A 24,781-nucleotide genomic window follows, 5' to 3' on the forward strand; every position below is an offset into this window, starting at 1 on the left:
ACGAGAGTTTCCACTTCTCTAGCGCTGTATAGACGGACAGACAGCAGGCAGATAATAACAGCAAGCGGCAAGAAGACTAAGAAAAAAAATACCAAAAAGTCGACACCTGTGAGATTCGAACTCACGCTCCCGAAGGAAATGCCTGGCTTGTATGGAAAGTCATACTATAGCAGGGCACCGCGTTAGGCCACTCCGCCAAAGTGCCTTGTTGACATTGTGCCGAGCTATTGAATCTTATGTTCCTAATGGGTGCTGCAGGCTGCGCTGGGACCGCTTACTTACCAAACCCTATATACCCCATCGTAGGCGCCCCAGGATGAGAATCAAGCCACCTTTACAGGGAACTTTGACTATCGTCGCCATTGCCTCGTATTGTATAGAGCCGTCTGGTAATCCCCAATAGGATAAGTCCCGTCATCCAAAGACTCATGCGCGGACTGAACTGAAGCCCTGTGGTGAGAAGCCCAGGGACGGGAATAGCTTGCCGCAAAGAATCCTAACGTTGACGGTTTCGAAATTTCCGTACCCTTTGTGCGAGATCTTCTTCTTCTGGATCAGCTCGCTGCTTCCGGATAACACCCGCAAGAAGCATTGCATGTCCTGTGCGGCGAACCAAGGTAGTATCTGGATGTTGTCTGGATTATAACCACAGACATCAGAGAGATGATCCCTGACATGATTCAGCGTCGCCCCATTTGTCCGGAGACCGCCGTAACACCGCGGGAACAGGGTACCCATCCTTCCATGCTTGGTTGATACTGATACATACAGGGATAACCCATCCATAAATTCCTGCATGGATAAACCGTACTCAATGTTTCCTGAGTACAGACGCTTCCCATCTAACTGTCTTATTGCGAGCTGTAGTGGGATCGGCGAATAGCGCTTCGGCATTGAGAGGTACTCGAAATCAAAAATACACGTTATCCCGGGTCTGTCATACAATGATTTTAGTTGCTGCAAGATGCCGCGGGTTTCTTCCGTGATGCGTACGTATTGCTTGTTCCCAATCCCTATCTGTTGACGGGCGTGGTGACTTGGGCGCAGTTGCAGGCGAATCCGTCAGATAGTCCATGATAGACGCTGTATGGTGACGACAGTAGTAGGACGACCTAACAGCCCTAGGCACAGCGCCTTCTTTCACGGGCCGTCCTACAGCATATATCCGCAAAGGGGAGAGCTTTCTCAATGTCGATCCGATTTGCAGAGCCCAGGAAGTCCACGATCACCATTGAGTTGCAATCGGCCGATCTTGCATTTTGCGCGTAGTTTCTCGCAGAGACTCGTTGGCTTTGGCGAAATGGTCAACTCTGAAAAGGTCGTTCTCGATTGGAATAGGAAGCCTCAGAGTCAGGGGGTAAGTCATTAAGCAGTATAAGTCCGCCGCTGGATACGGTATGGTGCTTTTGGTCGGAGCATTCGCCCAGATGCTGCGACGTTCCATGTGCACAATTGGGTGCCATCGGTATCTGTCTAGAGATTCGAATGACTGAAGACATACTGGGTGTTTGTTGATCGCGAGTCGATGGAAGGTTGAATATCCCAAGCGCCCGGGTCTTCGATCTCGAGTGGCTCGATCGGGGAGGGGGAGTGAAAGGAAGGTATAATGTATAATGTTTCTGAGGAGAGGAGATGCTTGTGTTATTGCTCGCGGTTGAGGCTACTACTGGTCGCTAGGAAGCTGTAAAAAATAAAGAAGTTGAAAAAAATCGACACCTGTGAGATTCGAACTCACGCTCCCGAAGGAAATGCCTGGCTTGTATGCAGAAGATCATACTATAGCAGGGCACCGCGTTAGGCCACTCCGCCAAAGTGCCTGTTGCTTGGAAAATCGTCGCAATTATGGTTTTATAAGCAGCCATGCGCAGGCCCGTACCGAAGGCTAGGGGTCTAGGGCTGGACATGGCCATGGCCAGGGGCGATTGTCGTACCCCGTGTAGTAGACTGTGTGGTAGAATCGCATATTTGTGAACCATAGGAAAATCATAATAGCTGCTTGCAAAAGTTGCAAACCTCAGTTGGGGGTTCGACTATAGCAAGGCATGATGAAGGAGAGATGAGACGAGACGCCCGCGTGCTCCGAAGGAAGGCTGAAAATTTTGTCGGTTACCAAGCAGCAAAGCACGGTGCACCATGCAGGCCGATTATTGGGTCTGCAAGTTTGGGTCTCACTCTGGCACTCTGCGCTTGGGATCTATCGCTTGGGATCAATTTCGTAGCATCCAGTATCGACTGCAGATGATGATTTGGGGAAAATATACTTCGTAAGTTATGCGGTCAGTTTAAAATTTATACCTACTTCCGGCTGAAAACTTGGCCGTGTATAGGCCTTCTTTTGACTCTCACGGAAATTTTCAGAGTAAGGTTGACTGTGGAAAGGTGCTCGGGGCCCTGTTGATTGCACGGGTTTTCTATCAGGCAATAAGTTGTTGGGTGCAAGTTGGCGAATAATGATATGTTGACTGCGAGCAACATATCCCTTGCCTAAGCAAAACTTGTAGAACCCCAATCCTGACCGTGTTAAGGGCCAACCCACCGTTGTTACTGCAAGCACGGCACATACTCCAGCTTATAAAACTTTACTACCACTGCTATAAAGACATCACTGGCTACCAAGCATGTTGTCCATGCCCTAAAAAAGATAGAGGAGCAAAAAAATCAAGCACAACCCCTGGCGGGTTTCGAACCCGCGATCTTGAGATTAGAAGTCACACGCCTTACCACTAGGCCACAGGGGCTTGGTTAGGAATTTAATTTCTTAGCCGCAACTATAGCTCAAAGATTGGCTCTCAAAAAAGTTACAGAGTGTTGCTAACTAACGCACTCGACTAGATATCTTGGCAGCATCAAGCCTGTACTGTACGCAGCTCATAGCGAAGTGTCTGGAGCGACACTGAGTAGTGTGTGTACCCTTGCTTACGGATAGGCATAGGTATGTCTCCATTCGCAGCAATAACGGCTCGGAGAAAGGCGACCTAATGGTAAAGAAAACCAGTGGGCTTTCAAAGTGTCTTCTTAATATGCTTGGTCTGGTTCGGTTGCTTGTCACAGTCCACAACTTACATCCAAACCGCGCAGTTGGGAGGGCTAAAATAAGACCACCTTAGAACGAGAGGATGCGCGTTAGACATGACGAGTCTAGTGCAAAAACATTCAGTTATGACTGGGGTTATATTAATCACCGAGCTGTTCTCCCATTCATGGCTGAATTAATGACAAAAAGTTGTAAAAAACGACACCTGTGAGATTCGAACTCACGCTCCCGAAGGAAATGCCTGGCTTATATCAGAGATACTATAGCAGGGCACCGCGTTAGGCCACTCCGCCAAAGTGCCTATTACTGATCACCTTCGTCTCTAGTATAGCCCATCACCTTGCGAACCTATATTGCCCCAATCGGCGACTGAATGTCGCTTGACCTTAGTGGTCTGAGGAGGAATGTAAAATTGATTGCTGCTTAGTGTTTTCTACGTATTCTCAGGCTAACTCTAGCATTCTGATACACGTGCATGTACGATCAGTCATGGATTGGACTACCCAGTGGGTGGTGTGGGCTGGGTAGCCATGTATTTATGAAAGGTTGGATCCTATGCAGAGGGGTAGCTGTTACGATATCCTGATATATATCGACGCTTACCCCGAACCCCTTTTCGTCGCACCCGTGGGAACTACCTGTCTGGACCGAGCCAGGGCCCAGCATCGGCAAGCTCAGCAGGTCCGGGAAGCGGGCATTATGCACGCCTGTTTATAGAGCTTGGTAGCCAAGATGCTGGGTTGATAGGGAAACGCAACACCATCTTTGCATCTCGACACCGCGGTGGGGAGATTCTATTAAAACGTTCTCCGGCTGCCAGTGTTGGAATTGATGGACTCCTATCAAAGAGGGAGAGATTGATGAGCGGCACTAATCGAAGTCCAGCAAGCTAACATTGAAAATAGAACAAGAAACAAGAAGTTTCCACCTAATCAGGATTCGATTATTTTCTAAGTATTATACAGAGGTATATACAAATTATGATTACCACAGCCACTAGTACTTGACAAGCGTAGCTTATCCACAACGACCCGCAGTGCCAGGTCTACCACCCAGACAAAAGCCCAGCTCAAGAAAAGAGCTTAGCAAGAAGCACCAGAAGGAACGTTCTTGCACTTGGAGCTCTTCTTGCCACCGGTAATCTTGACACCAGACCAAGTCCAGTCCTTGCAGGAGCCAGATCCGCAAAGGATGTTAATAGGGGTAGCCTTGCTGCTAACAGAGCCAGTGACCTTCTTGAAAGTGATGTCGTCGACCTTGACGCCGTTGGTGGGGGAGCCAGTGGGGGAGCCGTTCTCGTAGTCCTGCTCGACGATGAGGCCGTACTTGGTGATGCCGGAGAGCTCGATGTCCTCGAAGGTGACGTCGGTGACGGAGCCGGTGGCCTTGTAGACGGTCTTGATGCGGACGCCGTTCTGGGAGTCGACGACCTTGGAGTTGGTGATGCTGACGCTCTTGACGGTGTTGTCGCTGCGGCCGCCGACGGAGCCGATGGAGAGGCCGTGGCCGCCGGAGCAGTAGCCGTTGGTGAAGGTGATGTGCTCACCGGAGTTGATGGCCAGGCAGTCGTCCTGGTTGTAGACGGTGGCGCCGTCGATGGTGATGTAGGTGGAGGAGCCGATGTCGAAGGCGTCGGTGTTGTGGCCCTTGCTTGTGCCGGCGGAGTTGTCGATGGTGACGTCCGAGATGGTCAGGTGGTCGGACTGGATGCTGAAGCCCTGGACGGGGGTATTGTAGATCTTGAGGCCCTGGATCTTGGAGTTGTTGAGCTTGTGGGCTTTGAAGAACTTGGGCTTTGTCTTGCCGCCGTTGCTGCCCTTGGTGTCCCACCAGCGGGCGCCGTCGCAGTTGATCTTGGCGCCCGAGGCCTGCTTGACGGTGATGTTGTCACCGGACATGGAGATCAGGGGGCCCTTCCACTCCTTGTAGCCGAAGGTGGTCTCGCCCTCGAAGATGACGGTGGCGCCGGTCTTGAGCTTCTCCAGGGTGAGAGTCTCGCCGGCAGGGACCTCGATGCCCTTTAGGGTGACGGTGGAGCACTTGGAGGCACCGGACTTGGCGGCAGAGGCTGAGGTAAAGGTGCACGAGGAACGAGCCTCGAGGTCAGCGGCAGGGGCGGCGGCGACCAGCGCAGCGCCCATGGCCGCGGCGATGAGAGTGTTCTGAAAGAAATGCATTGTAAGGACTGAATGAGAGTGCGAGAGCAAAGAATGACAGGGATATGATCAACAGATCCCGAGTTGAAGGCAGAGAAAGCAGAATGAAGGACGATGTTGAGGAGTGAAGATATGGGTGTCCCTCGACCTTTTATACCCGGTCCTGGACATGGCCAGCCAGGAGTCAACCCAACTCAACACAACCATGGAGCCATCATCCATGACACTCCGGGATTGCCGGCCTAGGGCTGAGGAGTCACGTCCAGGGTGCTATCTCAAACAGCGGTCGACACCCCTTCCCCACTTGGCAGATGGGCACTCCACTCTCAAGCAAAGCTTCGCCGGAGATCAGCCTGGATCGGGACGGAGCCGAGGCTTCGAAGCTTTTCTCGAACTCGTCTGTGCCTGAAGTTCCCTCAAGTTCCCTGGCAAGTCCCGGCCGTCTGAGGTTGTCTTACCCGACCCTGGCCCCTGGGCCCGCGGAGGGTTCTCAATCCAGTTCGATCTGTGTCATGTAAATTGCAGGGGGATCTCATCTTGTTTTGTTGTTGGCAGAATGGCAATCTTATGCAATCTATATCAGCGCCATGTCTTAGTGTAATCAGCGCAGGGTTTTCGACGGATTGGTGAGGCGAGAACTCACCTGGACCTGGGATCTGGAAGCATCCACCGCTGAGTGCAGGGCAGCTGTCAACGTCAACGTCAACGTCAACGCCAACGGTCAACGGTCAGCCTCTAGTCCAAAGTTTAAAGTCTAAACAGACATGATGCAGAAATGTTGGACCCTTGTCTAGCATGACAGCCAACAAACCATCGTTGAGCCTGAAACACCGCAGCCTGGCTCAGAAGACAGAGATTGGAGTGGAAATGCTGCTGCCTGCCTTACGGAGCCCGGAAGGCGGGGCATTCCGACTCATCTGCCCAGCTTATCTCTCGATTCTCGTCAGTATTCCAGAGCACGCCTCGCCTCGGGAAATTGGCGGTATGCCTGCCACTCTATGGCTGGGATGTGGATTGCTTCTGGTCCATCCATCAAGGTCCCTACGAGGAGGAGGTGTAGCCACCATAGTGGCTACTGTGCTAGCTCCTGAATTCGCCCCTTTCATCATTATTTCCTCAGTTCTTGAAGCTAGCCATCAGTGGCGCTATGGACTCCGTATACAGGATGGTTTGATTGGCTCTGAACCAGGTAGCACTTTGCATTGATATCTCTGTGTCCATCGTCAGAATACACCATGCTGTACGGATATATCGTGTGTTGAGAGATTTAGTTTCACTTAACTTCGCAATTCCACAATTCACTCTGTACTATAGAATGTCTCCTGGGAAGGCAGCTGTTGTGCTTTCCTCTGCAGGCTGTTTACTGGCGTTCCCATACTTGATATCTGGCCACCTGGGAGGATTGTACCCGCATGAATATCCAATGCAGATTCTTGAAATGAAGGCATGATTATGGAATAGATAGACTAAATATCAACCTGAATCGCCGTATTCCCATTCCAAATCCCCGCCCACTGCAGCGTCTTCCGCCACAAAGCTTCCTGTCTCTCCTCATCCGAGCACCCCATATCAGGCAAGCCCACGTTCTTAACAGGCAGTGAAAGCGTATAATATCCGCCATCGCCATCGCTATCGCCATTACCGCCGCCGCCCCTATCACTACCCACATTCGTTTCGACCCCCGTATCCTTATCCGTAGAGCTACTTGTACCGCCAGAAGTGCCGGCGTCATCTTTGACGTTGAGCGCGAAACCCACAACCCCGCCCGATGCCTCAGCACACGTCCGCATCGTCCTCTTAGCCTTGACTTTTCTCCCCACAAACGGTAGTCGGCAAAGTAAGGAGAGGGAGGGTCGGACGGCTGTCATTAGAAAGAGAGAGAGGAGTTTCAAACGGAGTGGGGTGTTGACTCGTAGCTGGCGCGAGTCGAGGAGGGTCCCCGGGTTGATTGCAATGGCGGTGATGGTGTTGAGGGCGATGTCCTGCGCCATGCCATATTAGTCTAGCTACCTCCTGCCATTCATAAAAAGAAAGGGGTGAACGCACCTCCTCTAACCGCCGGTTTAGCGCGTACATCCACATAATGATGGCAACCTTCGAGTGGACGTGTCGCAGGATTCCGCGGGCCATGCATTCCGGCTTCTCCTTCTTCCTGATCTTCGGCTTCTCTTGTAGCTCCTCTAAGATTTGTTCTGGGGACTGTGGCTCAGACGGAGCCTGAGACTCTACCGTAATCAACTCGTCTAGATCATCCGGAATACCAGGCGGATACTTCTCCAGGCCGCGCGCGCGTCCACGCTCGAGTACGGATCTCAACGGCCAGTGTAAATGCGCATCGCAAGTGAGAAGCACGATGCGACCCCCCGCCTCAGGTTTGAATGAGCCCAAGAGGCGGAGGATAAGCACTGTGTGTGCAAGGAAGTTAACTTGAAATGTCCGCTCGTATCCATCGTCTGTTACCTCCTCTTCCTTGCGCAGGTCCCAGTGCGAAGCATTGCAGATTATGCTAGTCAGCGGTGGGATCTTGCTGGATTGGACGTCTGCGCTGACTTCTGTAGCGAAGGTGTGCACGGATGAGATGCTGGAGAGGTCAAGAGCTCTGACTTTGATGCTGATGTTTGTGTTGCAAATGAGTTCGGGGAGCTTCACTTTGATCTTAGATGGGTTGCGGGCTGTTATTAGAAGTGTATACTCGTGCTTGTTCTCGCGCTCTGAATCCGGGACTTGATATGAGTAACTAGTGAGGAGGAGGCTGATGATGCGCGTGGCGAGGGAGCTGGTGGCGCCGGTGATGAGAATTGTTCCTGGCATGATGACCGCAAAGATGTTGGCTAGACTCTGCCAAGAGGAAAGTGAGGGGATCTCAGGGGGATATATCGGGGGGAGCGGCGGTGTAAAGAGAGGAGGCCTTGACTTGATTCGAGCTGTCCGTTACACTGCAGTCAGCCCTAATTCAAATGCTGCAAAGTACAGGGTACAAGGGGCCTCCGGTGATCCGTGTTCGAAACAAATCAGGAATCAGAAGCAGTACGTGTATGTAACAGCATATCATGCAGTACACCCCCACGGACGAAGAGAGTATGTTCCGTAAATTGTAAGGCACATCATAGCTAGTGGGTAGGCTGCTGATCTCCCGAAGGTGATGCTCTGATGATATATCCTTCTCGCATATTTGTCCTGGAGACGTTAGAGATGAGCTGCTGCCAGTCAAAAAGTCATAACGAAACCGAAAGCATTAATAACTGACTCAAATCACAGCTCCAAGCATATGTCTTGCCGAGCTTCCGAGAGAAAGCGATGAAATTGAGGACTGAACTGGTCCAAGACAGCATATATCCGGCCTCGTCAAATCAGAACCTTCCAGATGCAGATGCAGACGCGGGTGCATGCATACGTTCTAATAATCAGTCCAGGTCGTAACAGATCAAGCTGAATTCCCCGCTGTGATCTGGATCTGACTCATTTGCAGCGTCCGAGAAGAATGCTCTGGATTACCCTCGATACCCATCCTCGGCGTTATTGTGAACGCTCGCGCCTCATTTCTTCAAAGGGAGCTTGTTGTCCTTGACCTTTCCTTCGTGATGCCCGAGGCTGATTATTTCCGACGTGGACGAGCTTGGCGGGGAGCAGATGCTGCCTCGAGCCAACTGAACGGGAAGGTTTTGCATGAATTGGCAAATGACGAGTTGGTTTACGCTTGCCAGGTGCTCTGGACTGCGCGGGTCTGTTCTGCGAAGGTCTTCCCGGCGGTCTGCTGACTTCTGTGCTATGTGGTCACTTGGACTAACCGTCTCACCGTGGAATGGAAAACTGGCCAGACGCATTGAACAACCGAGGGGGGTTCGTCTTTGCTTGGAATGTCTCCTATGAGCTGGAAGCCTGGACTATTGACCGGATAGTTATTAGTTCTAGCAGCCCGAAAGGGGATGGGAATTTGGGACCGTAGATTCGCTGCACACTCACTTCCAGGGTTTGTTTAGCTTTCCGCCGTTTTCGTGTCCCGTCATGGGGGTGGCAAAGAGCCTTGGTTGCTGCAAGCCGTTCCAAGGCCATGACGAAGGTGCCTATGAATCGCTGTCAAGGTTGTGTTTGCGGAAGAGACCTTGAATTTTCGGAGACGAAGGATTCGAATGGGTGCAATGACTCCGAATGAAGAGGCATCTGCCTCTGAGAGCGAGAGATGTACACCACAGGAAATGACGTCTGAGAAGATTGTAGAGGAGCAGTTACGCTAGTTCCACCGCGCCTTCCAGAACTCTCGTACACTCCCTACCTACCTCCCCCTTGCCTTAGTGAAAGCAGTCTTCCAAACACAAAAGCCACTCAGACAGTTATCAACAATCAGCAATCATCAACAATCGGTGCCTGAAGCCATTATATGGGCATCATGCTACAAAGTTTTGTAATAATCATGGAACGAATACCTGAACATGATCCCCGGGCCCGGGCCGACCCTCAGGCCACTACTCACGCTTCAGAGCCTAAACCCCCCGTCTCCAGACCGTTAACGAAATTCAAGAGCACTCGAAAACGACAATTATCCCACAATATCATGAAAGACCCACATCCACAAATCCAGCTTTTGATCACTTTAGGGCTATGCATCCTTTGCGGATGTGAGACCGAGAAGCCGTTGCATCAATCGGCTTGATAGGATCAGACAAGCTACATGGAATGCGAGTCTGTTCAAGAAGATCTATCCATACCTAATTATGATAGCGACGTGATAATGTCTTTAGATATCCTGGGGCACCGAGAAGAACCGTCTAGAGCCATTGGATACAACTTCGACAACGGCCGCCAGTTTGAGACAGAGATGGAGCACTTGGTAAAGATTGTTGTCACCCTGGAGGCCTGCTGCTCTTCTCTGCGCTTCCGGCATGAGTTTCAAATGTAGCAGGGTTCTGTTTCTATCAACATAGGTCTCCGAGGTCTTGAATGTGCCGCTGCGAAGCCCACCCAGGCTGGGATATCAGAAGATGGTGTGTATAAGAACGATATCGAAGGCGTCTCATTTGAATTTGACATGCGCTGAAGCCGTGCAAATATGCCTCTCGACATGAATTGTTTTGTAAGAGCTTCAAGCTCTATGAGGTTCGTCAAAAGAAAGAAGGTATGCCCTGCGATTCAAATAACCCCCCAGAGATGGGGTTGCAGTTGCAGAATCCAAAGCGAGTTACACGACGATGTCTATGCACTTCCCATGCTACCATGTAATTAGGGCTTACCTAAGAGTAACGGACATCTGGACTCACCTAGCACTCTATAAAGGACTCCCTAGGCATCATTGCCCCCCGCGCGTCGAAGCGTGAAGAGCATTAAAGGAACTCCTCCCTTATTAACAGCACAAATACAACATACCCATCGCCCTTCAAAGCCGAGTACATACTAGCGACACGACGAGTCTTGCTCCTCACTTTCCTCACTACTCAACCACGCGACCACCCAGAGATTTGAGGACACTCTGCGCCACTAAGGTACGCCATTATAACGGCCTGCCGTTTAGCTCTGCGACTCTCTTCCGTTGAAATAGCCCACAGACTCTCCTCCTTAGACAGATTACCCTGGCCTGCAGTACCTCGACTTTCGCGACCCACCCCGACACCTGCAAATTCATCACCCCCACAACAGCTCTATCCTGTTATCCACTCAATATAGTATATTGGCGTATCCAGGGCCCTCGTCAGAAGAGCGTAGCCAGAGTCTCCTATGAGGCTATGACTGTCATACAGATAAAGCCACTTGAGCGCCGGAGTCAAATATAACGACAGTCCGGCTCCACTAGACCCGATAGCAAGATTAAGTAAGATAGCGGGCATTAAAGAGCTTCCGACCCGGATACATATACCGCAAAGGCATCCCAACTGGCTGAACTGGGAAAGGCTTGACCCATCTACAAAATGAGGTGCGAGCGCAGACTCGGGGTCTGTTCGGCGGCCGGGCGACACATGTCGCTCAGCGTTCAGCGTTTCAGCGTTTTACTGCTCCAGTGCAGTAGGGTGGTGTACTGGACGCGGGCATTTTCTCGTCCTCGTCCTCGTCCATCGCTGCGCTTGGGACTGTGCATAAGCATTTTTCTTGCCCTTTCGAAAGTATGGAATATTCCGACTTGGAGACATTCGGAGCTGGAGTCTGATACCGAACAAGCCTAGCCCTAGCCTAGCCGAAGTGCCGTCCAGTTTGATTCGACCTTGAATATCACAAAGTATAGCTAGGCTATATGGTATACAGACGTCCAAACCATCTTTTGAGAATGTATATGGTCCACAAGAGCGCTGACCCGATCCGACTGCAACCTTACCTACCTATGTATACTTGCGGGTGGAACGAGCGCCTGATCCGGGTCATGGGACCAGCAACGGCGCTTAAGGTACAAGTGAATTAAACCGAGTGGCGCTGAAACAGGTACGCAGCTGCAAAATGGGACGTGGGCTTGTTGTGAGGATGTTCTTTCGCAAAGGAACCAGGGCTGGAGTGGCTATATGTGTTTGAAGATAGGATAAAGAGTGATTTTTCATAGCGTGGCGTCCAGGGCTTGCGATGTTGATAATGCACGATAATCATAGCATCATATTGAAAAAAAAAAAAAAGACTCGAGATCTAATAGACGAAAGCCTTGCCTATCAAGCACGGTACTTAAGAGGTCAGACTCCAAGCGTCATGGGTATCATTCATAGTCTGTCAAATTCACAGCAGTCTAAGCAAAAACAAAATCAAACCACATAAAGGACGATAGCAGTTTGAAAAATGTCATTCATATCCACGCCAACCGCACAGCTGCCAAAAAGGCCGCGAAGGCCAGCATCAGAAACACAGACTCCAATCCCGCCAGGCCCGCCAGGTTCTCCATCACAGCCAGAGGGATAGGTACGAGCGCCGTGCTGGTATTCAGCAGGCTGGTCATAATGCCTACGCCTAGGGTGCGAAATGCATCACCAGAAGGAGTGGCGAGGTTCTCTGCCCCTAACCGCTCTCGATCTTCCTCCGGGTTGGGGGTGTCCGTAGCGGGCCCATAAGGCCCGCACACGCGTTCACTGCCGCTGTCCTCAGCTTTTAGAAGAGGCGTGTGGACGTGCAGGTCAGTAGCTGGAGGGAGAAGGCATCGCACAACACTGGCCCAGAAGCAGACGGTGAAGAGTGCGTCGGCGGTACCGAGGAGGCATAGCGGAAGAATTGGACTGGTGCCCGCACCCGTCAAAAAGATCGCATGTACAAGCGCCAGGAGGACGTTGCTGACCACCAAGACGCGAGGGTAGCTTGCGGAGGAGAGGCTGTCGAGTAGGAGCCCGAAGGCCGGTACGAGAATGCCGGAAAGAATAAATACGATGCTGATAAGGGGAGTTGTGAGCTTGGAGGTAAACAGTAGTCCGATGGAAACTATTGAACGTACCTCATCGCCGAGCCAGCTGAGAGCTGGTCCCCGTGGTAGTAACGTACGGCTAAGAAGCGCTGTGCGGAATTGGTGAACGGGTTGAGGCAACCATAAGTCAGAAAACTAATTAGGGCTAGCTGCCAGAAGACGGAGGAGAATTGGCGGATTGACAGTGGATCGACGGCATTGGTGCAGCCATCATCTTCATGCTGCGGTTTATCGGCCGCAGGTTTGGTCACAGTCAGGAGGTACAGAGCACCTATAGTAGCGACACCAAGAGACAGCGCTGTCGCGATCCAGGTTGCTGGTGCAACGCCGTACAGCTCGGTCACTCGAGGAATGATGGTCGAGTTCGCAACACTGCCTAATCTTCCCGCACTTAGATTGATCGCTAGCGCCAAAGAGAGGCTTTTATCTCTGCGATAGGCGCAAAAGCTATCAGCGTTGCACGGTGCGCTTCCAGGAACGAGGGTAATCACTGGAACCAACGCGTGATGATCTCGCATCCGATGACACCTACCACCTCTCCTCCGAGCCCTATCAATGCGCGGCCTACGACCATGCCAAACTCGAATCTTGTCTGGACAGATAGTGCAAATAGCAATTGTCCGAGTATGATGCTGGACGTGATGACTAGAAGCACTGATCTTTCCCCGAACCGCTGCACTGCCGGCCCTGAGAGGAAGGGAAGAACGGTGTTGGGGACAGCGTACACGGTGTAGAGCAGTGAGATCAGGTAGGCGAAGTTGTGGTCCGAGAGTGATAGGTGCGCTGATAGAGGCGTCGACAGCGATGCCGGGATGTCGTAGACTTGGGAATTGAGTATTAGTATGCGTTCGCAACGGCCCTGGAGGAGCAATACTAAAGTAACCACCCCAGTTCATCGCCCCAACAGCTGCAAGTACGCGCCAGTGTATCATGGTTCGATCGGCTATGTTCCGTTGACCACTTCATCTTGTTCGAGGATAAAAGGTGGTAAATATAGCTGCCAGGGAAGGGTTACCCCGTGGGTGTATCACACGTAACATCAAGGCCGACCATGTTTGCGACACAAAGACCCGACCACCTGCACTGCGAGTCACTGTTCCACACTGCAGACTCGAAGGGACCCTCTACACAACAACAGCAGACCCTAAGTCGCCGATCAGCAGATAAGATCCGATTTCGACTTTTTCGAGGGCTCTGATCACGCCCTGAAACACGACCACGACAACGGTCATGTATGAAACCGGCGGCTTTTGACTGGTAGCGGCTGCGCGCGTAAGCAGGCATATCCTTGTAATTTATGCGAGGCGGGTGTCGCAGGAAGCGTGGCAGAAGGGGGGGACCTCGGCCTGAATGTAAATGCACTGCAATTTCAGTGTACCCTGACAACGCACCTGACCTCGGCCCTGTTAGCTGCTGACATTCCATGCAGGTGCGGTGGTTACTTTACCTGTACCCTCCCAGAGTCCCTCGTCAATTGTCCGACCGCGCCTCACCATTTCTGCAGGGCCAGTGAGCCTGAGCAGTTGGTATTTCACTGTTGGAGACTGCCATCAGGCATCTTCGCATAGCTCTAGGACATGACAATCACAAGAAATGCCAGCTCTTATTCCCTTGCTCAGACGGAGATGGAGACGGAGTCCCACGAAGTCGACTCTGTAGCCAACGAAATTGCCAGCAGTGCTGCCACCACGGTGCTCTTTTCGAATCCGCGGAAGTATGTGGAAGCTCCAGGCGGGGTCCTTGTCGCCGCTAATGGCGCCTGTCCAGTCTGACAGCGGCACCCTGCATTTCAGACAAAGTATCCTCTGGAAGAATAAGAGATGAAGCACTTCGTCCAGGCGTATTCTGCTTCGAAGTGACGAAAATGAGAAAGAACGTCGGGTCGAGCTCGGGGCCCGGCCGAGAGTCCAGAGATCGACATTCCTAGTAACAAACGGTACGATCAGTACGTACCGGTATCGTATGATACGGTATACTTTACTTGATCGACTGTACGGAGTATACTAGACAGCAATAAGCATCAAGTTGCAACTCGAAGCTAGAGCTCTGGCATCTGAATCGAGTACCTGATTGATGCCCGATTCCTCTGTACTGCTCGCATGCCTGATTGCCGATAACTATTGACTACGAAGGCCGGGGCATGCATTGCGAGCGATGACCGGTCGGACAAGCGCTGCTGATCCCGACTTGCCCTGAGATCCCTTCCTAGTCGATACGGGATATGCATCGCCTTGTATGTAGATACAGTGGGAGCTTCGGGGTAGTTGCTCTGATCGCACTTTGACAATGACAGGCCGTTTCCATGACTCGCAGCAAATCGAAGCATCATGGATGGAAAACCAAGGTAGTACAGAGTATGCGTCTAGAAAAGGGGTAGAGCCTTCGGGGCGATACAAGTTATGTGATCATTCATGCTCTTGTCACGAAGCCACCTTGCCGGTGGACCGAGTTGATCTGTTTCAAATCTTTATAGTTCGTCTATACTCTGCACAACGCCGGGTGAGCGTATAGCCGTATACGCATGGATTTCTGAGATTCTCCTGGCAAGGCTCAGAAAAAGATACCTTTAGGAAGCCGCCAATGTTGTCAAGACAATGCTCCTTTCTGACTCCATAGCAATTTTGTGGACGCGTGCTTTGGTCAACTAAGATCAAAATACAAGTCATATGCTTGCCGCAGAGGCATGGAAAACGCTGACTGGCCAATTCATGAAATTGCTGGTTCCGTAGTTCAGCAACGCCACCGCAGCCATTGTCGAAGCCTTCCAGAAACAGTTATCACACAGGTGGGCCTGAAGATCAGAAAGTCATGGATGCGCATTCTGGAAATCGTGATTCGTGCTCTGTATAAATAGATGGCCGATCTCAAGAGTCTGCCCTTGGATGTGGCTGTCAAGTAACAGGATTCAGTTAAATCTCCGAACCCAAAAAGACGCCAACGGGCGGTTTCGCTCCACTGGTAGTGCGCAGAAGACAAACCAGTGGGGTCACGATCGGTCTACTCCGTAGTACCACAGAGTACTAGTACTGATTCGGGGGCTGGCTTCGGAGAAGTTTCATCGAACTGGAAGGGAGTTTTTTCGGGTTTCCGTGCTATTATTCCCGAGCTAATCCACATCGTCGTCATAGATAGCTTGCTGGTATGGAGGGAGTCGGTCAACGCATGGTCATTGGTTCGCTTGCTGGCACAGTTACCTCATGCATGAGCAGCCACTGTGCGTCTCGCAAGCCAGGGGGGTTCGGCAGGGGTCGAAGGCAAGATCTACAAGTATGACATATTTGGACCCTTTCAGGGGATGGAGTGGTTTGGCTGCGCAATGGGCCGTTCACAGCCGAATGTCGAGGACACAGTTCATTGTCTCTCCTGAACCAGTCGCTATCGAATGGGACCAATGAATACCGTAGTATTGCTCCTGCAAATGCATATCAGGGCTAAACGTCAAGAAGGTCGATCACAGAAAAGTCGTCCCTTCATCCATAATCATATCATTCTTGTGCACTCTGTGGTCGTGAGGATTGAGAGGATGAATCTTGTAGGCCATCCGGCGCTCGAGGCCCAAATTCCCAGTCTCTCAAGAGAAGCCACTCGCTCCAGCTTTTATATGCCGTCACAAACTCCTCCTCCAAGGGTCCTTGTAGGGGTCGTAGAAATGGAATCGTCTCCAGCGGAGAAATGTCGTATTCACTTTTCACCACACCCCATCCTCCACTCCTCGCCGCGAGCAGATAGTTGCAGCGCTCTTTTTCGTGTAACGGGCCAATTCCGGCCTGCCAGTCATCACCAAAGAATCCATGAAGCATCCCCGGATAATCCATTCCTGTCGCTACAAGGCGGCGAATGTACGGCAATAGAGAAATTGGTGGCGGCGGCGGTGCGTTCGCCGTCGATGCAGGTTCCGGGGTAAGACCGTCGGCTGTACTCGAAGGTGGCCTACTAGAGGCATTGGGAACCGGATAGGGTTGTCGTTGAAACGGAAGTAGGATGTTCACGTAGGCGGACACCGCTTGAACAGGACTGCTGTGTTGCGCATGGTCCAGGAAGTAACGCTGGCAGTTCTGGTAATGGGGGTACCAATCAAAGATGTCAAAACCATTACCATTCGCACTTCGAGGCGTTTCGGACAGTCCTAGCATCGCCGTCGGGTCTGGATCGGGAGAGACGCTTTTTGGCCCGGGTGCACGGGCTGCCTGCTCTTCCGAGTGTCTGTTTCAAGAAAACATTGTTTCAGCACAGTTCTTCCACGTCCACTCTCATTTCCTCCGAGCTCCTCGGGTTATCACCCAGCCAAGTTTCATGTCAAAACCGGTACGCGATGATGCAACGGGAGGCGGGTGGGTAGTAGAAGAAATCGGGCAAGTGCGGCGCAGCATTGACTCTGAAACACAAGTCAACGCATTGGGTACCGATGGGCAAACGAGTGCGAACGGATGCAGATAGGAAAGAGAACGTACTTGGTGACCACAGTCCGACTTCGACGCAGTAGACGCGAGACGCGACGTCGTGGAGGGGAGGGTGAGGAGGAGCGGAACAGATTTCGGATCGCGGAACCTAGTCCTCTACCGGGGTGAGACTCGTTCATGGACATCTGCTGAGTGATGCCATCTATGAAGACGACAAGCACCAGTCATGACAAGAAAAAGACAAAAATGGTTGAGGAAGAGAAGAGAGACGAGGGAAGGAAAGAGCGATGATGTATACGGGCTTTCTGATACGGGGGGCCCATCTGAAGATATGAAACGGGGCGCATGAGACGTACTCGGAGATATGAAGGACAAAGGGAGGAGATGAAGAGGAGGATTCGAGGGAGGAGCGGAGAGGAACAGGCCAACAGCCTAACAGCCAGAGCAAAGCAGGGCCAACGGTCCGATAGACACAACAAAAAATATCAGGGTTGGGTTTTGGTACCCAATAAGTGCTGGTTGTCGGTATAAATACTCTTTTGGCTCGTTTGGTGGTTGTTCATTGGTTTGCGCGCGCCCTTGTTCCTTTTTTTTTTTTTTTTTTTTTTTTTTTTTTCCCTGGATTCAATAACCTAGTATGGCGTTCCACTGTCAAGCGCAGCCTGCTGCAGTAACTTGGATTTCAGCGATCTGCGGATGCTGAGTACAGCATGTACAGAGTGTATCCAGCGCTCTCAACAAAAAGCAAATGATTGGCAATAGGGAAGTCTCATCCTTGCAGTCAAAGAAAATAAAACCCCAACCGACGAGCCTCAGGTGCTACCTATGCGGGCTGTCAGCGACAAAGAAACCAGGGTCGACGGCTCGTCGCGTGTCCTCCTGTCCAGCGGTGGATCCGGAAACGGCGATAGGGCCATCGAGATTCGAGATCGAGATTCTCTGCAGCCCATCCCGAGCTCTCAAACCGATCCCTGTTGTTCCTTAAGCGCCCTGCCACCGGTCTTCCTCGGCGACCGGGCTAGCCTAGACGACGTAGGCAGGTCATCCTCACCACTCAACAAAGTCGAAGGATCTAGCTCGAGATCCTCGATGTTCCAAAGCCTCCAGCCTCTCGATCGCAGGTGCCGATCTTGGTTAGGGGCTCGCCCTGGCTTCGACAGCTTGATCCAAGGAACCGGGCTAGCGGAAACTTGGTAGCGCTGTGCGGAACTCGGAGGAGGATGCCATAATTGTCCTGTCTGACTATCATAGGCTGGCCATGGCGAGTATACCCAGGTGCATTATTATTGTTTGGCGGTCGGAGAGCAGACTATGAAGCGGTCGGATTCCTTTGTGTAGACTCAACTCTCGTGATTCAGGTAAGTCACAATAAACATTCTTCATTGCTCAGAAAGCTGGGGTGAGAAACCTTATCCTAGAACGTCTTGACAAGGTATGGCGTGCCGCAAGGGGCGTATCTCCGTGTTCCCCCTTTCTATCCATTTTCAGGCGCCGATAAGCCATGTGTTTGCCCGATGGGGCCAGGGTTCTAGGAGCAATAGAAGATTTCAAAATCAATAGAGCGTCCCTGGTCTCGATGAGATAAATATGACCTGCATGGATCGTTGGTTCATTGCAGCACGGTACTACCAAAGGGTATGTACTCCGTAAGAGCAGGAGTTATAAAAGACATTCTGTGAGTGGTGAGTGGTTGCTGGCCTAGTTCCGGCCGAGTACAAGGTAACAGTAACCGGTCGCGCTGGTATGATACTGTAAGAAACCTCTATCGAGACCGATGTACTATCTTCCGCACTCCCTCTACTCCGTACACCGTAAGGCTATTCTTATTCCTGATCGCAGCGTCTGGCCTGTTGTCTGAATACTAGGGAATATGCATCGACATCTATGTCCGTCGCTTAATTGAGCTACAGCTATCTCTATCGTGGCTTTATCCTGCAGTTTGGATTCTTAGTCACTTTTGCCACCGCGACTCCCTTGGGATAACTCCACCTATGGAGCAACATTCCAATTCTTCCCTGTCTACCCAGTAGGTACGGTGATACCTGACGTCAAGATCTAACCGGTCGCACTTCGCAAGAAGCAAAAGAGATCAAGTCGTTCGGCCTTACAAGGCTATTCATCCTGGTAACTGTTCGCAGCTGATGAGCAGCCATCTTTCCTCTCCGACACGGGAAGGCTCAAGGAGCAGCCCAGATTGCGGCTACCAGCGGTTAATAGCCGTTACGCCTCGGACTGCCATCCTGGCTTGGAGGAATCAATAGATCGCCCGTCATGGATTTGGTTTAACGAATGAATGCGGCTCCTTAGCCATCCCGATTTCCTGCAGCGTCTATCATGGATCCCGTCCGCACGAGTTCGGTCTTTCACCCTCAGCTCGCCTCATCCAATAATATGCAAACCGACAGGGGTGAAAGCGCACGGCTGGAGCCTGACTCCTTGCGAGGTCTCTGATGAAGATGGATATACTTTGACATGTCCATTAGTTTTGGCGCCCAATCGCTTCGCAGCGATCGCGATTGGCCCGGTCACGATCTATGCCAACTCGGTGGGCGAGCCCGATATGGATGAGCGCGTACCAGAAATTGTGTCTTCTCGATATTGAGGTGGTAATATGGGCAGTGATATGTGACACACTCAAAACCCCTTTCTCAGTTGGTGCTGCGTGGAGAACTTTGATGGTTAGCAACGCCATGGCGTACCTAGGTACCTTATACCAGGTCTGCTGACTGGCACCTCCCTTGATGATTTGAGGAAGACATGATTGTATAGCCTCTGGGTTGCTCATGCACCATGCGAGTCAGCTTTGAAACCGACATATTCCTCACATCCGTGGTATGGGACTTGTTCTGCCTCAAGAGTATCAAATCCTCAACCGGGGTTTAGCCTGATCACCCTTGCACCGTCAACATGAATCCGACCTTGGAAAGCCTCTGTTTGTCCTAACAGTTCATTGAAGTACGGCTTCACCCTTGTTTATCACTACTGGGCCGAGACAGTATAGTTCCGACGCCACGCGATTGACATGGCTACGCCTCCCAGCCACCGTACAGTCTTTCCCCTTCTGAAGAAAATGGCCCACTTGCCCCTTGATTCTGGCAAGCCACTGCTGAAAAACTTCGACTCTTCTTGGACACTGGAACCTGAGACCTTAAGAGGGTACGACCGCATTGGTCAGTCCACCACTGTGGCGCATGCGCACATTTCGGTTTACTAAGCTCCAAGTGGCACCGCCACGACACCTACCTTTTACGGAGTACCAGAGCTCTTCAGTTTTTCCGACATACCCTAGCTCGAATCTACTTTTCTGCAGGCTCAATATCGTGGGATGGCACCACAGCAACGGTTGATCCTAGATCAAACAAAATCGGCTGTTTGACAAACAGACTTTGGCCGCATCCACAACAGCTGCAAAGGCCACGGGTCGCCTTAAGATGTGACAAGGCCAAAAAGATTGGGCTATCGAGGCGAAAAGCTCTGTGGATGCCTAACAAACTGCGCAGTCTTTCTCGTATCCGGAATACCAGTGCCATCGCAGATATTTGGCTGGAAACAGGGACATCCTGCCGCAGCCTGTACCGTACGCATGATAGGGATAGCACTCTAGGGCGCAGAAATATGAAACCCAGCATCTCTTCCGGCCGTTGATCCATCCTGCCATTCTTACATCTCATCAGCAGCAGCGTTCCCAAAGCTCAATTGGATGCAGTCCGAATTATTTCGCAATGTACCACACATCATCAACAGACCGGCCCGCGATGTATGCAACAGTGCCATCGCCGTGGGACAATGCCCAAACACGTTCCACTACCCAATTGACCGCGCTTACTACATTTATTCGATTGCCAGAATCGCCGTTCATCATAGATCAATATCACCGATGAATTTTACCCCAGTCAAGAAAAGTGACCAGGCACAAGCCAAGACAAGAAAGCCATTGTTTTCTAGGCAACCTCGTTTTCGTGCTCTCATACTACAGGGTTTATGTCGGATGCGATCGTGGATCCACTAAATAAACTTCGATATACTCTCTTCCCCAGCCCTGCATTGTGGTATGCATACAAAAGGCCCCGTGCGCTATGTCTATCGCTTCAGATCGCTGTCCACCTAGCGATGTCCGGAGATGACGATTGTCCGGCGATTGAGAGATTGAAGCTTAAGGACGATGCGATCACGGTTCGTTCATAGTCCAGAGCCATTTCTCAGCATGCAGTCATCTCGATCGCAACCGGTCAAAAGGTCTGCAGATCTGGGAAAGATGAAAAATTCAGCGATCAAATGACCTCGGCGGCAAGGAATATGATCCTGAAGTCGCTTGGACAGGGGAAGAAAGTCGAATCGGCGAGGTGGAGCTCGACCGTTTGCCCGAAGAATCGACATACAGACTGCAAAGGCAATGTAGCATCGCGGGGTTAGAGATAAGAACAACTCTGGGGTATGAGGGGCATTAACCCTACCCCGGTGCTTTTTCCAGAGATCGGCAGGCATTATTATGGAGTTATGAGGACCTCAGTTCTGGAAGGTGCCGCTTGACATCAAAGAATTACACTCTTTTTTTCTGGTTATCGCACGGCAGTGGGGTAAGAATTGGCCATTCCGAGATCAATTGTTTGAGAGGTTCTGCCTCGCAAAACAAGCCGATGGCCAAGCACATATTCCTCTGGTTATCTCACCTCCATCAGACGACAAAAAAAGGTACCGAACATACTCTTAGATATCGGCTTTGGTCATCGCTTATCAGCAGAACGCACGCACCAATAGCAGGGTCAAGGTTGCATTAGCTGGTACTTGGCAGTCGATCGAGCGAGGCTTAAGCCTGAAGCAGCATCACCTTGCAGGCTTGCGTCTTCCCAGCATAAACCGGCATATTCCCGCGCTTACCCCGGTGAATGCTTTGAGGGTGGCAAGTTGGAGTGCAAAAGGTGCCCGCTGCCGACTCCCGAGAGGTCGACTCCCCACGGGCTACGGATATGCTGGTCATTGCTGATCGAGGCGTCGGTGAGTGCAGGACAGCTGTTGATCCATGCATACCTTTTAGTTTGGTGATTGGATTATTCACCCGGCTGATAAGGATGAGGACGGTTACTGGAGTGACTCCTGTGTGTTGACGTACCCCGGAGTAGGGGGGTGCAAGTGCGGAGACGATCTGAAATATGTGTTCTCGCGCCTACTCTATGGTTTTGGTTCAATTGAAGTTCTCACAAAAATCATAACTCATCATCAGCTCGTAGTTTGTATAGAAACTAGAATTAGAATAGATGTGGAGCAGTGTGATCAGATACTTTCTTCAGTAATCGAACATCCCCCGCCATACAGAAGAAGGCGTCCAGCAGCGGCACGTGGGGCCAGGAACGAGCTTGGCATCGCCTCTGATCTTCTCCTCCCCTCTCCCCGGAGCACATTTCTCCTTCTCTCCAGGCAACCAGAGCCCACCGAGCTACGGACCACGGAGTTTTGCAACGTCGCCGCTGGAAATGGCCACCGTGTATTCCCGTGGATATGGGGAACTGTCGAACTTTTACCTAATGTCACGAGAATGTCCCGGATTCCGCAAGCGGGTGGGTTTCCGCCCAAAGATAAGGACCGAAAACTGTGACCTTAATCGATCGACTAACGCCCCGAAATTCGGCCTCGCCAGTCTTAGCTTCGTGCTTAGCCCTCCCTATCCAGTCCTATGGTTCCTCCGATACTGACCCTGGTTGACCAGTGATCCGGGGCCTTCACGCCTCTTCCACCGAGCCAGCCGACTTTCCCGCCAGATTTTAGTCGCCTCCCGTGGCCGCACCCAGGGATCTTCTCGTCCGACTCCGGCTGTATACTCATTCGCTGTTCTCCGCCAGGTCGCCCTCCGCCTCCCCCCACCACCCGACCCCTCTCTCATACTTAAACCCGGTCGTGTGCACCTCTGTCCGGTCTCTTTCTCATCCATCAGAGTCTTGAACTTCTGTTGCTTCAATTGATATCTCGCGGGCTCTTTTCAGCACATCACACCTTTTTGACACTATCTTATCAGCGATAAGCTACCCCGAGAACAAAATGTCTAACCTTCCCGTTGAGCCCGAGTTCGAGCAGGCCTACAAGGGTACGACCCACCGCTACTGACCTCCATTGACTATAACTGACGATCGCAGAGCTTGCCTCGACCCTCGAGAACTCCAGCCTCTTCGAGAAGCACCCCGAGTACCGAAAGGCTCTCCAGGTGGTCTCCGTCCCCGAGCGTGTCATCCAGTTCCGTGTCGTCTGGGAGAACGACAAGGGTGAGGTCCAGGTCAACCGCGGTTTCCGTGTTCAGTTCAACTCCGCTCTTGGTCCTTACAAGGGTGGTCTCCGATTCCACCCCTCCGTCAACCTTTCTATCCTCAAGTTCCTCGGTTTCGAGCAGATCTTCAAGAATGCTCTCACTGGACGTACGTATCTTGTCACTCCCGGAATCAGCTGCCGAGAGTACTGACCCACTCTTTAGTGAACATGGGTGGTGGCAAGGGTGGTTCCGACTTCGACCCCAAGGGCAAGTCTGACAACGAGATTCGCCGCTTCTGCGTTTCTTTCATGACCGAGCTCTGCAAGCACATTGGTGCGGACACTGACGTCCCCGCCGGTGATATCGGTGTCACCGGCCGCGAGGTCGGCTTCCTCTTCGGCCAGTACCGCAAGATCCGCAACTCCTGGGAGGGTGTCCTCACCGGTAAGGGCGGCACCTGGGGTGGTTCTCTGATTCGCCCCGAGGCTACCGGTTACGGTGTTGTCTACTACGTCGAGCACATGATCAAGCACGTTACCGGTGGAAAGGAGTCCTTCTCCGGCAAGCGTGTCGCCATCTCTGGCTCCGGTAACGTTGCCCAGTACGCCGCCCTCAAGGTCATCGAGCTCGGCGGTTCCGTCGTCTCCCTCTCCGATTCCCAGGGCTCTCTCATCGTCAAGGACGAGTCCGCCTCTTTCACCCCCGAGGAGATTGCCCTTATCGCCGACCTCAAGGTCGCCCGCAAGCAGCTCTCCGAGCTCGCTGAGTCCTCCGCCTTCGCTGGCAAGTTCACCTACATCCCCGGTGCCCGCCCCTGGACCAACATCCCCGGCAAGTTCGAGGTTGCCCTCCCCTCCGCCACCCAGAACGAAGTCTCCGGCGAGGAGGCCGAGTCCCTCATCAAGTCCGGTGTCCGCTACATCGCCGAGGGTTCCAACATGGGCTGCACCCAGGCCGCCATCGACATCTTCGAGGCCCACCGCAACGCCAACCCCGGTGACGCCATCTGGTACGCCCCCGGTAAGGCCGCCAACGCCGGTGGTGTCGCCGTCTCCGGTCTCGAGATGGCCCAGAACTCCGCCCGCATCTCCTGGACCACCGAGGAGGTCGACGCCCGCCTCAAGGGCATCATGGAGTCTTGCTTCAAGAACGGTCTTGAGACTGCTCAGAAGTTCGCTACCCCTGCCGAGGGTGTCCTGCCTTCCCTCGTCACTGGTTCCAACATCGCTGGTTTCACCAAGGTCGTCGAGGCCATGAAGGACCAGGGTGACTGGTGGAACTAGATGCTGCCCTTGATGGATGGTGTTGATGTTGATGCATGATGATGATTCCTACGTTTGTTCAGCCTTTCGGGTTTCTGTCTTGTTATGATCTTTCCATTCTTAGCGTGGATAGAGGCGCCGGATTCGTTTCTACTATGCTTTACCTGTAGATACATTCTTGTATAGTTTACTTATTATACCATAGACGTTTTCTGATTTCTCTCCAATCGTCCATTATCGTAAATTTCCCATTATAGTAAGATTCTTAGAACAGCCATCTAGATCAAGTTACCAATTTGTCGTCAGAAGCAGAGTTTACACAATTAAATTC

At 51.9% G+C, this 24,781-nt stretch overlaps 7 protein-coding genes and 4 non-coding genes across 11 annotated transcripts; 1 reads left to right on the forward strand and 10 right to left on the reverse strand.

The window, feature by feature from the left end:
- Nucleotides 1-100: 100 nt before the first annotated feature.
- Nucleotides 101-205, reverse strand: BDW74DRAFT_t102. The gene has a single exon. It is a non-coding gene; the product is annotated as a tRNA-Ser (tRNA).
- On the reverse strand, nt 155-602 carry BDW74DRAFT_150303 (uncharacterized protein). Its single transcript, XM_073723993.1, has one exon. It carries the CDS (start codon nt 595-597, stop codon nt 427-429), a length of 171 nt encoding a protein of 56 aa, XP_073585146.1. The 5' UTR covers nt 598-602; the 3' UTR covers nt 155-426.
- A 1,108-nt stretch (nt 603-1,710) lies between these two features.
- BDW74DRAFT_t101 lies at nt 1,711-1,817 on the reverse strand. Its single transcript has one exon. It is a non-coding gene; the product is annotated as a tRNA-Ser (tRNA).
- An 849-nt stretch (nt 1,818-2,666) lies between these two features.
- BDW74DRAFT_t100 lies at nt 2,667-2,738 on the reverse strand. The gene has a single exon. It is a non-coding gene; the product is annotated as a tRNA-Arg (tRNA).
- Nucleotides 2,739-3,233: 495 nt separating this feature from the next.
- BDW74DRAFT_t99 lies at nt 3,234-3,335 on the reverse strand. Its single transcript has one exon. It is a non-coding gene; the product is annotated as a tRNA-Ser (tRNA).
- Nucleotides 3,336-3,955: 620 nt separating this feature from the next.
- Nucleotides 3,956-5,961, reverse strand: BDW74DRAFT_150308 (glycoside hydrolase family 28 protein). The gene is made up of 2 exons (XM_073723994.1): nt 5,834-5,961; nt 3,956-5,754 (listed from the first exon to the last, which is right to left on the reverse strand). Exon 2 carries the CDS (start codon nt 5,209-5,211, stop codon nt 4,117-4,119), a length of 1,095 nt encoding a protein of 364 aa, XP_073585147.1. The 5' UTR covers nt 5,212-5,754; nt 5,834-5,961; the 3' UTR covers nt 3,956-4,116.
- Nucleotides 5,962-6,166: 205 nt separating this feature from the next.
- On the reverse strand, nt 6,167-8,722 carry BDW74DRAFT_150310 (uncharacterized protein). The gene is made up of 2 exons (XM_073723995.1): nt 7,237-8,722; nt 6,167-7,172 (listed from the first exon to the last, which is right to left on the reverse strand). The coding sequence occupies exons 1-2, from the start codon at nt 7,999-8,001 to the stop codon at nt 6,657-6,659; spliced, it is 1,281 nt and encodes a 426-aa protein (XP_073585148.1). The 5' UTR covers nt 8,002-8,722; the 3' UTR covers nt 6,167-6,656.
- A 3,222-nt stretch (nt 8,723-11,944) lies between these two features.
- On the reverse strand, nt 11,945-13,482 carry BDW74DRAFT_176751 (uncharacterized protein; the record flags this gene model as incomplete). The annotated part of the gene is made up of 4 exons (XM_073728724.1): nt 11,945-12,518; nt 12,581-12,979; nt 13,042-13,372; nt 13,425-13,482. The coding sequence occupies 4 exons, from the start codon at nt 13,480-13,482 to the stop codon at nt 11,945-11,947; spliced, it is 1,362 nt and encodes a 453-aa protein (XP_073585149.1).
- A 1,821-nt stretch (nt 13,483-15,303) lies between these two features.
- On the reverse strand, nt 15,304-17,552 carry BDW74DRAFT_150321 (uncharacterized protein). Its single transcript, XM_073723996.1, has 2 exons — nt 17,002-17,552; nt 15,304-16,753 (listed from the first exon to the last, which is right to left on the reverse strand). The coding sequence occupies exons 1-2, from the start codon at nt 17,133-17,135 to the stop codon at nt 16,036-16,038; spliced, it is 852 nt and encodes a 283-aa protein (XP_073585150.1). The 5' UTR covers nt 17,136-17,552; the 3' UTR covers nt 15,304-16,035.
- A 2,653-nt stretch (nt 17,553-20,205) lies between these two features.
- BDW74DRAFT_132262 (uncharacterized protein) lies at nt 20,206-20,875 on the reverse strand. Its single transcript, XM_073722309.1, has one exon. It carries the CDS (start codon nt 20,619-20,621, stop codon nt 20,247-20,249), a length of 375 nt encoding a protein of 124 aa, XP_073585151.1. The 5' UTR covers nt 20,622-20,875; the 3' UTR covers nt 20,206-20,246.
- Nucleotides 20,876-22,803: 1,928 nt separating this feature from the next.
- Nucleotides 22,804-24,673, forward strand: BDW74DRAFT_150327 (glutamate dehydrogenase). Its single transcript, XM_073723997.1, has 3 exons — nt 22,804-23,029; nt 23,079-23,354; nt 23,411-24,673. Exons 1-3 carry the CDS (start codon nt 22,984-22,986, stop codon nt 24,469-24,471), a joined length of 1,383 nt encoding a protein of 460 aa, XP_073585152.1. The 5' UTR covers nt 22,804-22,983; the 3' UTR covers nt 24,472-24,673.
- The last annotated feature ends 108 nt before the right edge of the window (nt 24,674-24,781 follow it).

The sequence above is a fragment of the Aspergillus multicolor genome, assembly GCF_047715735.1.
Source record: "Aspergillus multicolor strain CBS 133.54 unplaced genomic scaffold BDW74scaffold_8, whole genome shotgun sequence".
In the NCBI taxonomy this organism is placed as follows: Eukaryota; Fungi; Ascomycota; class Eurotiomycetes; order Eurotiales; family Aspergillaceae; genus Aspergillus; species Aspergillus multicolor.

Bases quoted from the DNA above. Each gene is read 5' to 3' on its own strand.
- BDW74DRAFT_132262 (XM_073722309.1), bottom strand. From the start codon at position 20,621: ATGAGATGTAAGAATGGCAGGATGGATCAACGGCCGGAAGAGATGCTG.
- BDW74DRAFT_150321 (XM_073723996.1), bottom strand. From the start codon at position 17,135: ATGTCCATGAACGAGTCTCACCCCGGTAGAGGACTAGGTTCCGCGATC. The intron at 16,754-17,001 runs GTACGTTCTCTT...TTCTTGAAACAG, and splicing joins AGTCGGACTGTGGTCACCAA to ACACTCGGAAGAGCAGGCAG.
- BDW74DRAFT_150303 (XM_073723993.1), bottom strand. From the start codon at position 597: ATGCAATGCTTCTTGCGGGTGTTATCCGGAAGCAGCGAGCTGATCCAG.
- BDW74DRAFT_150310 (XM_073723995.1), bottom strand. From the start codon at position 8,001: ATGCCAGGAACAATTCTCATCACCGGCGCCACCAGCTCCCTCGCCACG. The intron at 7,173-7,236 runs GTGCGTTCACCC...GGCATGGCGCAG, and splicing joins TAAACCGGCGGTTAGAGGAG to GACATCGCCCTCAACACCAT.
- BDW74DRAFT_150327 (XM_073723997.1), top strand. From the start codon at position 22,984: ATGTCTAACCTTCCCGTTGAGCCCGAGTTCGAGCAGGCCTACAAGG. The intron at 23,030-23,078 runs GTACGACCCACC...TGACGATCGCAG, and splicing joins GTTCGAGCAGGCCTACAAGG to AGCTTGCCTCGACCCTCGAG. The intron at 23,355-23,410 runs GTACGTATCTTG...CCCACTCTTTAG, and splicing joins CAAGAATGCTCTCACTGGAC to TGAACATGGGTGGTGGCAAG.
- BDW74DRAFT_150308 (XM_073723994.1), bottom strand. From the start codon at position 5,211: ATGCATTTCTTTCAGAACACTCTCATCGCCGCGGCCATGGGCGCTGCG.